This window comes from Sinohyriopsis cumingii, chromosome 1, assembly GCF_028554795.1.
Source record: "Sinohyriopsis cumingii isolate HCF-2022 chromosome 1, ASM2855479v2, whole genome shotgun sequence".
NCBI lineage: Eukaryota > Metazoa > Mollusca > Bivalvia > Unionida > Unionidae > Sinohyriopsis > Sinohyriopsis cumingii.
Window position 1 is genome coordinate 141367271 of NC_142961.1, and position 17718 is coordinate 141384988.

At 32.1% G+C, this 17718-nt stretch overlaps 1 protein-coding gene across 2 annotated transcripts in view; it reads right to left on the reverse strand.

Annotated features, from left to right (window-relative positions):
- LOC149808029 (uncharacterized) overlaps positions 1-17718 on the reverse strand; it is a 42579-nt gene that overhangs the window by 7827 nt on the left and 17034 nt on the right. The window contains exons 3-8 of one of the 2 annotated variants that reach the window (XM_089972734.1): positions 14342-14527; positions 11468-11614; positions 7457-7561; positions 4868-4977; positions 3507-3577; positions 3-388 (exon numbers count right to left, since the gene is read on the reverse strand). In XM_089972734.1, coding sequence (XP_089828860.1) covers positions 3-388; positions 3507-3577; positions 4868-4977; positions 7457-7561; positions 11468-11614; positions 14342-14527 — 1005 coding nt within the window. Of the gene's footprint in view, positions 1-2; positions 392-3506; positions 3578-4867; positions 4978-7456; positions 7562-11467; positions 11615-14341; positions 14528-17718 lie in introns of both variants that reach the window. The other variant, XM_089972726.1, reaches the window with a different exon arrangement.

Consider the following 17718-nt stretch of genomic DNA (forward strand, 5'->3'; position numbering starts at 1 on the left):
ACTGTGACTGTCATCATCCACATCAGCAGGGTACTCATCCTCTATCTCATTCAGTCCACTAAGAACGCTGCCAGGCAGACTGCCTGCTAAGCTCTCATCATTCATAAAGGCTGGATTTGTACTAGCAAGACTGGACACAGGGCGGGGAAAGCTCTGAGCACTCTGAGCTGCTGCACTTGAACCAGGTGAAACTGAACCAGCTGATCCTGGGCGTGAAGTTTGCAGCATGTTGTGAGAAGAAGCTGAGGCAGGGCGAGGTGATCCATTTTTCTTTTGATATTGGCCCCATGGTGATGACTTGCCCTGGGATGAAGATGCAGATGGTGGCCTTTCTCCTGAGTAAAGTTTCCCTCCAAACTTAGTCTGGGATGAAGCTGAAGTTGGTCTACTGCTTGAAACAAAAGAAAATACTGCAAAATTCAGTTTCACATGGGATACTTGTGGATTACATGCAATACTTGTGGATTACATGGGATACTTGTGGATTTCACAGTCATTACAAACCATAAATTTAAACATACAATGAATAATGATCTATCTGTGGAAACAAGACAATTCCTGGCCCAGTCAATGGATTCAAAAACTAACAGAAATCTCATTTTTCATAAAAACCCAATATGTATATCCATGAAAATAAAAGCTTTTGTTCCATGTGAATATCAAGTATCATTTATCATTAATTTCTATAGATAATTAATAGACATGAAAAAACCTATCTACCTACCTACCTTTGTACCTATCCATGTATTTATCAGTATGTACAGGAAGACAAATGTATGGCATGAAAACAATGCAATGTCATTAACCTAAATTTCTGGATATTAAAAAATAAGTATTCTTTATCTGTACAGATAATTAGTGTACTAATAAAAGTCATCAATTTTCCCAAATATTTTGTTATGAAAATTATTATATTTATTCTCAGTATATTGATGTGCTTGGTAAGTTTATTGCTTCTTGAAGTGTTTAGGTAAACTAGGTTGCAGTAAATTAATGTTTGCTGATAAAGTACACTTTTCTAATAATGTGTATGTGTCTTCTTTCATAAAAAAAGAACTCTGGCTACATTTCTGTTGTATGGGTTTTGTTTGTAAAACTATTTTAGTATGTTGTTGTTATGGGTTTAATGCCAATTTTCAGCATATAACAGGCTATACATGGTGGCCAGTATATTTGGGAAGGAAGATCCTTGGAAAACCCAGCAAAGAACCATTGGCCCATGGGAAGCTACTGGCAAGCTTTTTCACATACCCATGTTGGCTGTGCCTAGGACTCAAACTCATGCAGACACAGGTGAGATGTCAGTCATCTCTAAAAGTCTCAGACCACTCAGCTATCAATTTGTTCGTCAGGTACATGTACTGCTGCTGGTTATTAGTGTGAATAGGCTCTATATTATATAGTGTGATGCTAAATTATGTCATTGCTGTATTTAAATTTCTGTTAAATCGGGGCAAATTCACAATGGAAATACCATGTTGCTTAAACCGATTGAGTCAAGTTCAACAAGTGCCAATCATTGTAAGAAACTTATCTACTTAAGGTTACCCAGATTATAATAACATGCAAATGTCTGACTGCAGCCAGTTTTAATAATGATGTTCTTTCATAATGTAAAGATTGTCTTTAACAATGGAATGTCTCATTGAAATGATATATATCTGTTCATATTATCTTGCCCGTCAAAATCCAAATAAAATCTTCCTTAAAAATATACTTGAATCAATATTGACACTTAAACTGCTAATATGGCAATGACTGACCTAATTATGGAAAGGAGCCAGATCCCTCTGCTAATATGGCAACAACTGACCTAATCATGTAAAGGAGCCATATCACTCTGCTAATATGGCATTGACTGACCTAATTATGTAAAGGAGCTAGATCCCTCTGCTAATATGTCAATGACTTACCTAATTATGTAATGGAGCCAGATCACTCTGCTAATATGGCAATGACTGACCTAATCATGTAAAGGAGCCAGATCACTCTGCTAATATGGCAGTGACTGACCTAATTATATAAAGGAGCCAGATCCCTCTGCTAATATGGCAACAACTTACCTAATTATGTAAAGGAGCCATATCACTCCGCTAATATGGCAATGACTTACCTAATTATATAAAGGAGCCAGATCCCTCTGCTAATATGGCAACAACTTACCTAATTATGTAAAGGAGCCATATCACTCTGCTAATATGGCAATGACTTACCTAATTATGTAAAGGAGCCATATCACTCTGCAATGACTGAACTAATTATGTAAAGGAGGCAGATCCCTCTGCTAATATGGCAATGATTGACCTAATTATGTTAAGGGAGCTGGATCATTATGACTGCTTCAGGAATTTAATTTCATAACAAAATTATCTGTAATGATACTTCAGGTAAAAAACTGAAATGACTTCGACAAAAATAAGGATATAATGGGGAAAATCTGCCATTGAATAAAAGAGAGACAAGAACTTGTGAAATCTGTGAATTGCAGATTTGTGAAATCTGTGAATTGGAGATTTTGATCACTTTTTCACAAATAAACGTCAGACACGTTTAGCTTAATTGAAAAAGGAAAAGCACAGATAATCAAAATACATGTTTAAAACTTTACACCATGCATGTTGCACACTGAATAATCATGAGTTGTGGAGAGTGTCAGCTGTTTTTATTGCTGCCAACTGACAACACCTTCAATTAATACATCCAGTAATATGGGTCCTGAATGTTCCAACAGTAATCTAATCCAACATATGTTTTTGAGTACAGATAAACATTCCTTAGTTTAAGTTCCAACATGAATGTTTGTATTTTGTCAGGTGAAAAAAAAAAAAAAAAATATTTGATATGCATAAATTTGTTGTGCTACTGAAAATCACACTGGTTTCTGGGAAGGTGGAAGAACTGGTTATTGGGGTTAATTGTGTGTGGTACACATAGTTGAACTGAGTAAGCTAATGGGATGTAATTATGGTAAATGTAGTTAAACTGATGAAGCTCAAGGGAAGTAATTATGGTTGGTACACATAGTTAAATGAGAAAGTGAAGTAATTATGATACATGTAGTTAAACTGATGAAGCCAAAGGATGTAATTATGGTACAAGTAGTTAAAATGAAAAAGCTAAAGGGAAGCAATTTAAGTCACCTTGTGTATTCTGAAAATATTTTGTTATTGTTTCACAAGTCATTTATTTTATTAAGAACATATACATACACATAATTCTTCCAATAAAGTTCAACAAAACTAGGGATAAAATGATTTTTCCAAAACCTGAGTGAAAATTCACATTTAAAAAAATCAAGTGATAAAAATTGGTAAACAACTACTCATCCTTTGGGACAAGAAACCATCCATGTAGCTATAACTTTTCACTATTTACTTAAATAAATTACTTGTCCTATTGATATAATTAGAATATCAACTCTCTGGATTAGTGAATGTTTGGAATTCTTGAGCTCTGACAATGGGCATATTTTTTTGTAACAAATTAGTAAATGAAGTAATTGTTACCTTTGTGTATCCACTTTGACACTTTTCACCTGTGGCAAATTTTTCAAAATCTTCTCAATATTTTCTTCATCCTAAATTAAAAGAATATAACATTATAGTCTCTAAATACACAATAAATGTGTATATACATATTTGTTATAAGTCATTTTCAAATGCAAATAACATAGACCCTGATCTGATCAGGGTCTGTGTTGTTTGTTCTACTGATTACACCTAAAACTGCATATATCCAGCTCTGCCAGTGCATTATGTGTGGTAGCTCTGGGTCTGGTAAGTCTGCAGCTGGATTTGACTCATGAACAAGAATATACTTTAATCCCATGTCTATTTTGGCATATGTAAGTGATACTGTTTTCATCTTTGAAACACATGTATCTGATTATAAGCCATGCCATTTTTACAAAGCATCTGCAAATACCTACTAGTGAAATCTTTGACAGAAAGCCCATCCTGTACTTTTTAACAAATCTAACAGACAGGTAAACCCTGGTCTTATCATGGGAGAAACACTGTAACATGTGCAGACCTATAGCAGTTGTCACATAATAAATTGGTATGTCTGTGACTGACCTCTAATTATAATATTAAGTGAGTACCATACAAGTGTGCTGTGTGCAGTTTATTGTTGTATACACAATACTGACTTGTAGATGCAATAAAAGTCTTATATTTAAACTTTGATTGCATTTCTGAAAGCTAGAAGTCTTGAATTTGATATAAGTATGAAATTAATGTTAGCTAAAAGTCTGATATTGATGTTTGAAGAACATAGTTGTAAGCTAAAAGATTTGTATTTGAAGTCAGGTTGAAAGCTAAAAATCAATGGCAAGAGTAGCAAACTGCTGGGTCATGAGGAAGCTTTCTGTATAAATTTCTTCTCATGACATTGCATATTTTAAGAAAAGAATGTTTTAAATGCTTCACTAGTTTCTTTGTCTTCATTCATATTTGATGGCACACCATCATCATCTGCCTTCATCTATATTTAATAGCACAGCATCACCATGTCTAGTAAAGAATGTGCCTCTATGAGGGACACTTCTGTTACAGTTGGCATCCGATTCTGTTGAGCAATTTATTGAAGAAGTTATTAAAAGATTTATATCTTTATTTCTGTGGTCCTATTTGATGGTGAATTTGCATATTCTGTATGAAACTGAATGCCTTTCAACCTCCATAATAAGATCTGGGTACAAGTCCTCCATAATAAAATCTGGTACAAGTCCTCCATAACAAGATCATGGTGCAAATCCTTCATAATAAGATTGGGTACAAGTCCTTCATTATAAGATCTGGGTCTGGGTACAGATCCTCAAAGTCTGCTAGCAGAGTTATGTATCTTAATTAATGTGCATACTTACCTCAGACTTTTCTGAGTTACTTAAGTCCTCCACCACCACATCCAATATATCTGTATAGAAGTCCTCGGTGACAGGTCCCGGGTATAGGTCCTTATAATAGTTGTCCTTCACTGAAGTTAAAGCATTCTTAATGTCAATCATACATTTTCATCACTATAGTTTAACAAAAAGTCCATTTCCATTAAAAAAAAGTATTTGTTGGCCCTGTTGTGTACAGAAGCATTTGTTGTTTGATTGGTCAAGATTATTGATTCAGAGTTCCATATGGACTAGACTCTATACTCTTAGATCAAGTCAAGAAGAATAATGTAAAGTAAATAAGACAAACTCTTAATCAAAACACAAAAGCAAAGACAAACTCTTAATCATGACACAAAAGCAAACTTAACTTTAAAATGAGACAAATGCTGAATAAAAATAAAAAAGCAAACTTAACTTTAAAATGAGACAAATGCTGAATAAAAATAAAAAAGCAAACTTAACTTTAAAATGAGACAAATGCTGAATAAAAATAAAAAAGCAAACTTAACTTTAAAATGAGACAAATGCTGAATAAAAATAAAAAAGCAAACTTAACTTTAAAATGAGACAAATGCTGAATAAAAATAAAAAAGCAAACTTAACTTTAAAATGAGACAAATGCTGAATAAAAATAAAAAAGCAAACTTAACCTCTGAAACAAACACTCTTAATCAGGAACATCTTCCCCCTGCCTAATGCATGGCACTACTTTACATGTTTTATTGTACAAGAAATTCCTCAGTCCTGTAATACTCAAACATAAGACTGCATTAAATGATCAGTTTTAATCATCAATTAAATTATAATCATTCAAAATTCTTGCTGAACTTTATTAATCTGATATTAATTTACCTACATGTGTTACGACTCAATGGTCTTAAAATAAGTAACAAAAAAGAGCAAAACCAACAAGTTTTGTATGGTTGAAAATGTAAATTATTTTCCTAAGATACAAAGTGAAAAAGTTAAAATAACTTATGGTATGGTGAATGAAATGCTAAAGTCCTAAATAGTTCTAACAAGTCCAATGGTATCAAGAAATCTGAATGAATTCCAAAGCTATTCTGAATGATGGTCAATAGTGTTCTGATGTATCAACAGTACAGAAGAGTCATTATGATATAATCCCAAAATGTCTTCAAATGAATTCACAGTAAACCTGTAATAGCTATAAATCCAAATACAGTAGTCTTTGAATGAACTCATAATGATTCCATACAGCTATTATTCCAAATAATCTGAATATTTCAAGCACTGTAATTCCAATGAAAGGTTAAATTAAGTAGATGAATTCCTCTTAATATAACTCTTCCAAGAAGGGCTATACTAGTAAGAATGCTTAATTCCAAGTATTAATTCTCTTATATAGAATGCTAAAGTGCAATATACATGTATGACATGTATTCATTCTTCAGTGATCTGAACTGCTAATCTGGGCCATGTGCTCTACACTAACTAACCAAGAATTAGGTCAGTTTGTCCTTTTTAGAAAAATCCAGACCTGCCAACCTAACAAGAACTTCTCAGTAAGGCAGTCAATTTTATTCCCTAAGTTAGACCAATTTTCAGTAAGGTGCAACAAAATATAATTTACTGCTACTGTCAAGCTGGAAAACATGCATTTAGAAGTCCAGAAGTGTGATTCAAGACTGAAGAAGCAATGGTAAACAGTGTGTTCAATTAGACCTAACAAATTTGTAAAGTTTAACTGAACCTCAATTACCCCAAATATAGTATTAAAAAAAATGCAGTTTCAAACACTATGGAGCTCAATGGCTTCTTGCTATCTCTGAACTTAATGTAATTATTTCAGAAAAGTTCAATGTCACGAGGGCTGTGCAGATGGCAATCATCATTCCCATTCCTGCCATGAGACGTACTCAAATCAATGCATGAAGTCCACTAAGCATAATTATTGGCCTTCCTGCTTTCTTCCCGACCATGGAAATTATGAATGAATCTGTGCACCATACATGATTGCTAGAATGACCTCCTCCAAGAGTATCTGTATATCTGATTATTAACTGACTGAATCAAATGCAGTCTAATTGAAAAAAGCATGCCCCTTACCATAGGTAGCATGAAACAGTCAATTTCATTAGCTGGTAGGAATGTTATACTAATATATGGTCAATAATTAACAGCAGCCAAGAGGAAGCGATAATCTTTAGCAAAATCCCAATTGCACTGATTTCCAAAGCAGCAAACAGAGAAAAAAAAACAGATTCAAATGTCCATTCTAGAGAAAGTATTGTGGATCAAACACTAGAAATTAAATTTCTAGTAAGGAGGTGCCTGTGGCAGTTAAGACAAATGATGAAATATGTTTCAATGTGTTTGAATAAACAAACACATGACATATAATTTTGTCAACTATCCAACTTCTTGACCTTGTAAAGGCTCAAAGGTCCCACTTTATCCATTTCTAAAAAGAACTTGGAGCAAAAAATGTCCTGTTTGGACTAGTAGTTTATACTGCTTTTAGCTTATCCTAATTTCCATGGTATGAAGCAAATCAAGGTGGGAGGATATTAGACCATGTAGCATTATAAAATAGCACAGTCTTACCTTCAAATTCTTTGTTCTCTGGTGGTGGGGGCCACACTTTATCAATTTCTGGATCCATAAGTTTCTTCTTTGCCAGTTTCTCTGAGCGGCCATTAAGGAACAAACCTGAAGAAAGTATTTTTTTATTTTAAAGGTTAAACAAGGAGAAATTTTCAATACATACATCTTTTATGAATTATGTAGACCAATTTGTGTAAATTAAATATAAGCTTTCCTGATACAATTTATTTAGAAACTGCCTTATCTCCCTTGACTAAGGCTTTTTGTACTGATTTAAGTGATAGAACTGCAGAATAAACTTTAAAAGTGTTCTGATAGAATGGTTAGTTTAATGTAAATAATGGTTCTTATGCACCATACATAGACAAAACTTACAAACAAGAATGGAAATAAATCCTCTTGTTTCCTTTTTTTTATAACTTCTCTGGCAGTAAAGGTACAACATTTATGGATTGATTTAACTACACTGTGGTCAACTGGAAGGTGTCACGAAGGTGTCATCAAGTGGTTTGAGAGTACAGCACATTGGCAATTTTGTTTCAAGTTTATTATAGAAAAAAAAGGACCCAATAAAAAAGTCCATATGCAAAAGAAAATCTTAAGCTTATTTCCTTTTCTTGTTTGTCTTGACAACAAATGGTATTTATATACTGTAACAAATGTCAACAAATATTTATAACAGTTACATTCTATATACTGTAACAAATGTCAACAAATATTTATAACAGTTACATTCTATATACTGTAACAAATGTCAACAAATATTTATAACAGTTACATTCTATATACTGTAACAAATGTCAACAAATATTTATAACAGTTACATTCTATATACTGTAACAAATGTCAACAAATATTTACAAAAGTTACATTCTATATACTGAAACAAATGTCAACAAATATTTATAACAGTTACATTCTATATACTGTAACAAATGTCAACAAATATTTATAACAGTTACATTCTATATACTGTAACAAATGTCAACAAATATTTATAACAGTTACATTCTATATACTGTAACAAATGTCAACAAATATTTATAACAGTTACATTCTATATACTGTAACAAATGTCAACAAATATTTATAACAGTTACATTCTATATACTGTAACAAATGTCAACAAATATTTATAAAAGTTACATTCTATATACTGTAACAAATGTCAACAAATATTTATAACAGTTACATTCTATATACTGTAACAAATGTCAACAAATATTTATAACAGTTACATTCTATATACTGTAACAAATGTCAACAAATATTTATAACAGTTACATTCTATATACTGTAACAAATGTCAACAAATATTTATAACAGTTACATTCTATATACTGTAACAAATGTCAACAAATATTTATAACAGTTACATTCTATATACTGTAACAAATGTCAACAAATATTTATAACAGTTACATTCTATATACTGTAACAAATGTCAACAAATATTTATAACAGTTACATTCTATATACTGTAACAAATGTCAACAAATATTTACAAAAGTTACATTCTATATACTGAAACAAATGTCAACAAATATTTATAACAGTTACATTCTATAGACTGTAACAAAGGTCAACAAATATTTATAACAGTTACATTCTATATACTGTAACAAATATCAACAAATATTTATAATAATAATAATAATAATGAGGACTTTGTATAGCGCCTAATCTTTAGAAGCTCTAAGTGCTTTACAACATTAGACAACACCTATAAGATAAAAAACATAAATAATATTATTACAAAAACAAACACCATGAAATTAGAAAAACACTAAAAAATAAAAAACATGCTGAGAATATTTCAGGTAGGAAACATTATTAGGTCTTTAAATTTGTTCTTGCAGTTGAAATAAGTGGGTTTTGAGAGCCCTCTTGAATGTGATCCCTGTGTCTTTGTGTCTAAGTTCAGAGGGCAATTCATTCCACATTGCTGGGCCTTGGTATGCAAAAGAACGCTGTCCATATGACTTTGTTTTCATAGTGGGAATAATGAGTATATGATTGTCAGAAGAGGAGCGTAAGTATCTTGCTGGTGTGTACACATGGGTGAGATTGGATAGGTATGTTGGACTAGAGCCCGACAGTGAAACGTAGCACAGAGAACAAATTTTGTGTTTTATTCTGGATCGAATGGATAGCCAGTGTAGGGTACAGAGCAGCGGGGAGGTGTGCTCTGATCGTGGTACTCTAAGTATGACCTGAGCAGTTGTGTTTTGAACTTTTTGAAATTTCTGAAGAAGATATTGAGATGAACCAGACAGAATTGAGTTACAATAGTCCAGTCTTGAAAGTACTAATAAACACACAAGTGTTTTAGTGGCATCAACTGAAAGATATTTGCAAATTGAGCTGATGCGTCTCAGCTCAAGATATACAGCCCTGCATATGTTCATGACATGTTGGTGCAATGTGAGAGTACTGTCCAGAGTAACACCTAGGTTTTGAACTGATTGTGCGAATTTAATGTTGGCGTTGGTGATATTTATTGTTTGAGGTAAAGGATGTGAATGAGAAAGTCTTTGTGTTGTGATCAGAATGGCCTCAGTTTTATCATCATTCATCTGCAGCTTGTTACAAGTCATCCATGATTTCACATCAGAAATGCACCTCTCTACACCTTGGATGGTAGCATCAACTTCAGTTGGATGGCTAGATTTGTATATTTGGGTGTCATCAGCGTACAATTGGTGAGACATTGGATGACGATCTATGACACTTGAGAGCGGCCGAGTGTACTTTTATAAAAGTTACATTCTAAATACTGTAACAAATGTCAACAAATATTTATAAAGGTTACATTGTATATTTGATATGTATTATATTTTTACCCTTTTAATTTTAAAAGTACAAATTAGATATTATTCTCATCATTTTCAGGTTTTTTTGTTTTATTATAATTACAGTATTTCTATGTCTTATTAGTTTGTATTGTGTATTTTACAATTAAAATATTTCCATATTCTTATTAAAAAAATTCATTTTTTTAATAATTAAATTACTTCTGTATTTTACAAGTTTGTATTGTGTTTTTCTAATTAAAGTATTTCTATATCTTGTTAGTTTGTATTGTGTTTTTACAATCAACCTATTTTTATATCTTATTAGCTTGTATTGTATTTATATAATTCAGTTATTTTTATATCTTATTAGTTTGTATTGTGTTTTGTTTAATTAAAATATTTCTGTATCTATTAGTTTCTATTGTTATATCTTCCAAGTTCAAGACAAGAAGACAGGACAATAAAATTAACACCTCAGCTTCTTTAATGACAACAACAGCAGCAACAACCTTTAATATTACTACAAAAAATTTTGAACAGCAAAAACCAATAATAATAATAACAACAACAACAAAACAATATGATACGATACAGTACAACTTATCATCATCAACATCATGTTAGAATCTTATTATAATTTATTTTATTTTAAATGGCATGTGATATTTTTGGTTTCTATTTACATCACATTTTAATAAATGATGCTGTGAGAGAAAAAAAAATCATTAGAATTAATGTCGTTTGTATTTTAAAAGGATCACCATACAGTGATCTATATTTTGCATTCCTTGTTGTGTCATAGATGATTTTACACCAAGAACAACTAGTCCACCTAAGATATCTGACACTTAATACAGAACGTGTCATACCTGACATTATACCAACAACAAGTAGTCCACCCAAGATATCTGACACTTCATAATGTGTCATAGCTGACTTTACATCAAGAACAAGTAGTCCACCCAAGATATCTGACACTTCATACGTGACATTCTACCAAGAACAACTAGTCCACCCAAGATATCTAACACTTCACAATGTGTCATAGCTGACTTTATGCCAAGAACAACTAGTCCACCCAAGATATCTAACACTTTTACATATAATAACCTATTAGGAGCTATATTCTAAATTTGTGGCAAATGGTCCAAAAAGAGTTACAGCAGAAATCAAACTTTTAAATCTTGAGTATAAGCAAATAAATATTAAACCTTACCTAGAATGTACATTTTGAACAGAAGTCGCCTTTTCTTTGGTGAAGCAAGAGCAAAGTCATAATCCCTTTGAGCGAGTCGCTGTGTGAACTCGGGTAGCATGGCCAAGAAGTTGGCTGTAGTCTGCCTGATTGATGGCTTCACACTTTCTGTGTATATATATATATATATATATATATATATATATATATATATATATATATATATATATATATATATATATTCATTGCATGCAATCATACAATATTTTATTAATATCATGTCCAGAAATATTATAAGCTGAGTCATTGTACAGGACAAGGTATCATGGTCAAGGAATTAAATTAACCATAATGGGCTTGTGATGGATAAAAATCATTATGCTTCACAACTTCAATTTTTCATCAGTTCTTAAACAATATTTCTTAAAAAATATGTAATTTACATCATAAAGAAAGCACTTGTGTAAGATCCACTTTATATTTGTAACTGATTGACAGAACTTACAATGAGAGATAGATTTCTCATCATACAAATGCAATATAAATACACTGGATTGTAAAGCTGCTCAGTATACCCCTACCCCTCTAATAATGTGAGTATGGTTATAGATTCCATTCAACTCAGTATAAACCCACCCCTCTGATAATTTGAGTATGGTTATAGATTCCATTCAACTCACTATACCCCTACCCCTGATAATGTGAGTATGGTTATAGGTTCCATTCAACTCAGTATAACCCTACGCCTCTGATAATGTGAGTATGGTTATAAATCCCATTCAACTCAGTATACCCCTACCCCTCTGATAATGTGAGTATGGTTATAGATTCCATTCAACTAAGTATAAACCCACCCCTCTGATAATTTGAGTATGGTTATAGATTCCATTCAACTCACTATACCCCTACCCCTGATAATGTGAGTATGGTTATAAATCCCACTCAACTCACTATACCCCTACCCCTGATAATGTGAGTATGGTTATAGGTTCCATTCAACTCAGTATAACCCTACGCCTCTGATAATGTGAGTATGGTTATAAATCCCACTCAACTCACTATAACCCTACCCCTGATAATGTGAGTATGGTTATATATCCCTTTCAACTCAGTATACCCCTACCCCTCTGACAATGTGAGTATGGCTATAGATTCCATTCAACTCAGTATACCCCTACCCCTCTGATAATGTGAATATGATTATAGATTCCATTCAACTCAGTATACCCTTCTGATAATGTGAGTGTAGTTATAGATTCCATTCAACTCACTATTCCCTCACCATCTAATGAGTATGATTATAAATTCCATTCAAATTCTTAATTTTGTTTTATAATTGCTACTTCATTTATTCTACTTTTTATAGTTCTTTGATCATTGGGAACTAATTATAATGCAATTTCTCATCATTAAATACTTGGGGATCATGAAAACGAATTATAATACAATTAACATCATTAAATACTCTGAGGTCATTCAAATTAAATATAATGCAGTTTCACATCATTAAATACTCTTGAATCATACAAATTAAAAATAATGCAGGTTCACAACATTAAATACTCTTGGGTCATACAAATTAAATATAATGAAATTCACCACATCATTAAATACTCTTGAGTCATACAAATTAAATACTATTTTGTCATACAAATTAAATATAACGAAATTCACCACATCATTAAATACTCTTGAGTCATACAAATTAAATACTATTTTGTCATACAAATTAAATATAATGCAATTCAAATCATTAAATACTCTTGAGTCATAAAAATTAAATACCTTTGGGTAATACAAATTAAAAAAAATGCAGTTTCACATCATTAAATACTCTATTACAGTACTGTTTTCAGGATGTCACCTTGTTAGAATATCCCTTATATAAATCTTCCCCCTTATTACATGGTCCAGATTTAGGACTTGTAAAAAGCATAACAAAAATGGAGCTCTGTATAGTCTTAAGGCGTAAAATAGAAAGAAAAATTACAAAGATTGGAAGAAGTTCAATGCAAAAATATATTTTATGCAGACACTGACTTATGAAGGTATAAATATATATATATAGGGGCCCCGAGTGGCCGAGTGGTCTAAAGCGCTCTTCGTTACGGATCACTGCCATCTCACCTCTGTCTGCGGCGGTTCGAGTCTAAGATTCAGCCAATGTGGGCATGTGAGAAAGCTTGCCAGTAGCTTCTCGTGGGTCGGTGGTTCTTTCCGGGTTCTTCCTCCACCATTAATACTGGCCGCCATGTACAGCCTATCGTGCTGAAAAATGGCGTTAAACCCCACAACAACAACAACAACATATATATATATATATATATATATATATATATATATATATATATATATATATATATATATATATATATATTCAAAGTAATGTAATGTTGATTGATAAATAATGTTGAATTGTCTGCATCAGCAAATCTGGATCATTAAGAGGCATAAAGTGGTGACTCATGAATGATCCAGATTTTCTGATACTAACAACAATATGTGATCTAGAAATCAAGATCAGATTATAGTGATAATGATATTTTTATTATATATCTATGACTTTTCAGATAATTTTATAAAATCACTATACAGTACTTAAGTCTTAACTCATAAACAAAAGAAACTGCTTCATATTTCAACCTCTTTAATATGAACGTTGTCCTAAATCATGACCCAGATTAAAAATATTACTGGCGAGAGAGGATGGTGATATGGAATAAAATAAAGATAGCATTGTTTTTCTACTTCTAGAATATGATGATAAACATTTGGTGTAATGTTGACTGGTCCACAATAGAAATTACTATCAGAATGCATGCAGGAGTAAAATATTATACTTTTACACAAAAATAGACATTTTCTATCATATCTATTCTCAATACTGCTGCTGACCTGAAAACAGGGACTGTGGTTCGAGTTCAGCATGAGTCTCAATCATATCATCCAGTAACTCCCATAGTGTTGGATGAAGAGCATCCTGTACATATTCTGCCTCCCGCATGTATGCATTAATAATCTGGATGTGGTTTGCAAGATCATGCACAGGGGCAAATATGGCTGGTGCTCGCTTTATTTTATCTGAAATGCAGAACAGGAACCAGGAAATGCATGTAAAGCAAAGTTATACCTATAACCAAAGATAGACCGATTTTTTTTTCATCCTAAAGTTTTGGGGAACAACATAAGAACCATTTATTTTGAATGACCACAAATCTGTCACCTTTCAAGAGGAGTACTTTTTATGGTCACAATGTGTGCTTGCCAAAATTGCAAGAAAAGAAACTAATTAAGAGTCAGAACTAATCAAGAGTAAACCAATCATAAAGTTTTCTCAAACTCTACAGTAAAATGAATTTTTCTTATAGTTTAGTTTACTCTATGTTATTCGAATACTGCTTTTATATAAAGCATAAATCAAACAATTTATTAAAAGCTACATAATATTTAAACTCATTTACCAGACAGATGAGATGGTTTAATTAGATTTACTTAGTATTTCTCCTATGATAAATTTGCCTAATAAATTTGCCTGATAAATTTGTCACAAAATAGTGAGATGGGCTTATTATCAGAAAAGGATATTGTTAACAAATACTTGCCAAAGTTTTGTGAAAATAAATGGGTGGGTGTGATTTTTAACATGGACTTATTTCCTGATAAATACAATCATGGGTACAGTCTGCATCAGATCAATATAGTAATGGATATAATCTGCATCAGATAAATACAGTAAATGGGCACAGTCTGCATCAGATAAATGGGCACAGTCTGCATCAGATAAATAAAGTAAATGGGCACAGTCTGCACCAGATAAATACAGTAAATGGGCACAGTCTGCATCAGATCAATATAGTAATGGATATAATCTGCATCAGATAAATACAGTAAATGGGCACAGTCTGCATCAGATAAATACAGTAAATGGGTATAGTCTGCATCAGATAAATACAGTAAATGGGCACAGTCTGCATCAGATAAATACAGTAAATGGGCACAGTCTGCATCAGATCAATATAGTAATGGATATAATCTGCATCAGATAAATACAGTAAATGGGCACAGTCTGCATTAGATAAATACAGTAAATGGGTATAGTCTGCATCAAATAAATACAGTAAATGGGTACAGTCTGCATCAGATAAATACAGTAAATGGGCACAGTCTGCATCAAATAAATACAGTAAATGGGTACAGTATGCATCAGATAAATACAGTAATGGGTATAGTCTGCATCAGATAAATACAGTAAATGGGTACAGTCTGCATCAGATAAATACAGTAAATGGGTATAGTCCACATCAGATAAATACAGTAATGGGTACAGACTGCAACAGATTTAATGCTGGACTGTATTTTATAGTTAAGAATTTATTTCCAAATACTTTGTCATGAGCCATCTTAGACATTAATCTCATCAATAAGTCAGACTGGTAGACAATAAGTCAGATTGGTACACAATAAGTCAGATTGGTAGACAATAAGCCAGACTGATAGACAATAAGTCAGATTGGTAGACAATAAGATTGGTAGACAATAAGTCAGATTGGTAGACAATTAAAAGATTGATTATACAGATGCCACTTTTCTGGACTTTCTAAACATACAGTCATTAATCTCATCAATAAGTCAGATTGGTAGACAATAAGTCAGATTGGTAGACAATAAGTCAGTTTGGTAGACAATAAGTCAGATTGGTAGACAATAAAAAGATTGATTATACAGATGCCACTTTTCTGGACTTTCTAAACATACAGACAAATGAAGTGACAACCAAAATGCATGTCCTACTGTATATATAGTTATCAAGACAACTAAAATACCTGGACAAAATGCATGTCCTACTGTATATACAGTTACCAAGACAACTAAAATACCTGGACAAAATTCATGTCTTGTAATAACATATGCCTCCAAAGCAGAAGAAAGTCAAACGTCCAGAGAGTGAAAATTGCTAATAAAACCTGTATAACTCCTTTAACCTTCAGACAATCTAATCAGGTCGTCTCCATAGTCACATAAATATGATTTCCAAATTCCATCTGCGAAGGTTCAGTGTTTTTTTTTAAAATAATGCAAACAAGATTTCATCCAAAAAAATGTATTTAAAAAAGTCTCAGAGGAACTTATTTTTTAAAAATCAGACTGCATGAAAATCTAATTAGCCATTTGCAATGAATAGCAATGATGTCCATTACCTAGGTCATTCCCTTTTTTGCAACACTGTGTTAACAAGGCTTACATAAAAAAGTCTATTTCCAAAAGAGCAACAAAAAGCCCTGAAATTATTTAAAATCTAATCTAAATTATGCAAGCAGTTTTCATTTAATCCTGCCAATAAATCTGCATGAAAAACTCCAAACATCCAAAAACATAAAAACTTATTTAAAATTCCAACATTCAAATTACATGAAAATCTAATTAGGTTATTTACACTTGACTAGAAACACACCTACTCAACCTCATTTGTGTATATTGTTATGTATATTTGATTTGTAGTATATTTTGCATTTTCTTAATGATTATATGTTATGTATTTTGTACTTAATTTTTGTTTAAAATCAAGTTAATGGTGTGGCTGACCAGTGACATTTATTTTGTAAACAACATAATACATAACTAAATATTTCTATATGCTTTTGGATTAAATATGCAGATTATTATTAATGGTAAACATGTTTACTTGAATTTGAGTTAAAGAGACAACCTTGATTTTGACCTTAAAAACTTCCAGTATGGAAATTTCCCATTAATTTGACAGTATTTTCAGAAAATGGTAATTGCAATCTAGGTCAAGTAGAGGGGTATATAATCTTGTTTACCTAACAATTATTCATTCGTGCTGGACATTTTGACTTATATTACTGTGGCACATCAAAAGACTGTTAACATATCACCACATTCCAAGCCATTGGCACATTAGCACATTTGAGACTGCAGGCTCATTAACACATTTAACATCAAAATTTATTTGGAATACCACTGGAATTCAGTTGGAACATAGATTTGGACTTGTGATAGAACTTTTAAGACTATCTTGGACTTAATTCACAATACTGAAAGTTCTTTTTAAATTTTCATCTTGTATTATATAGAAATAAATTATTCATTGAACTCTACCAAACTTGTTGGCTTTCACTCTTTTTGTGTTACTTAATTTAAGACCAATATAAAGCGGTTTTTGAGTAACTGTATCGGAAAGCTTCTCTGGACAGAAACATGGAGTGATATGTTTGATTTTGATGCCACTTTTAACATGCTGAGGAAATTTA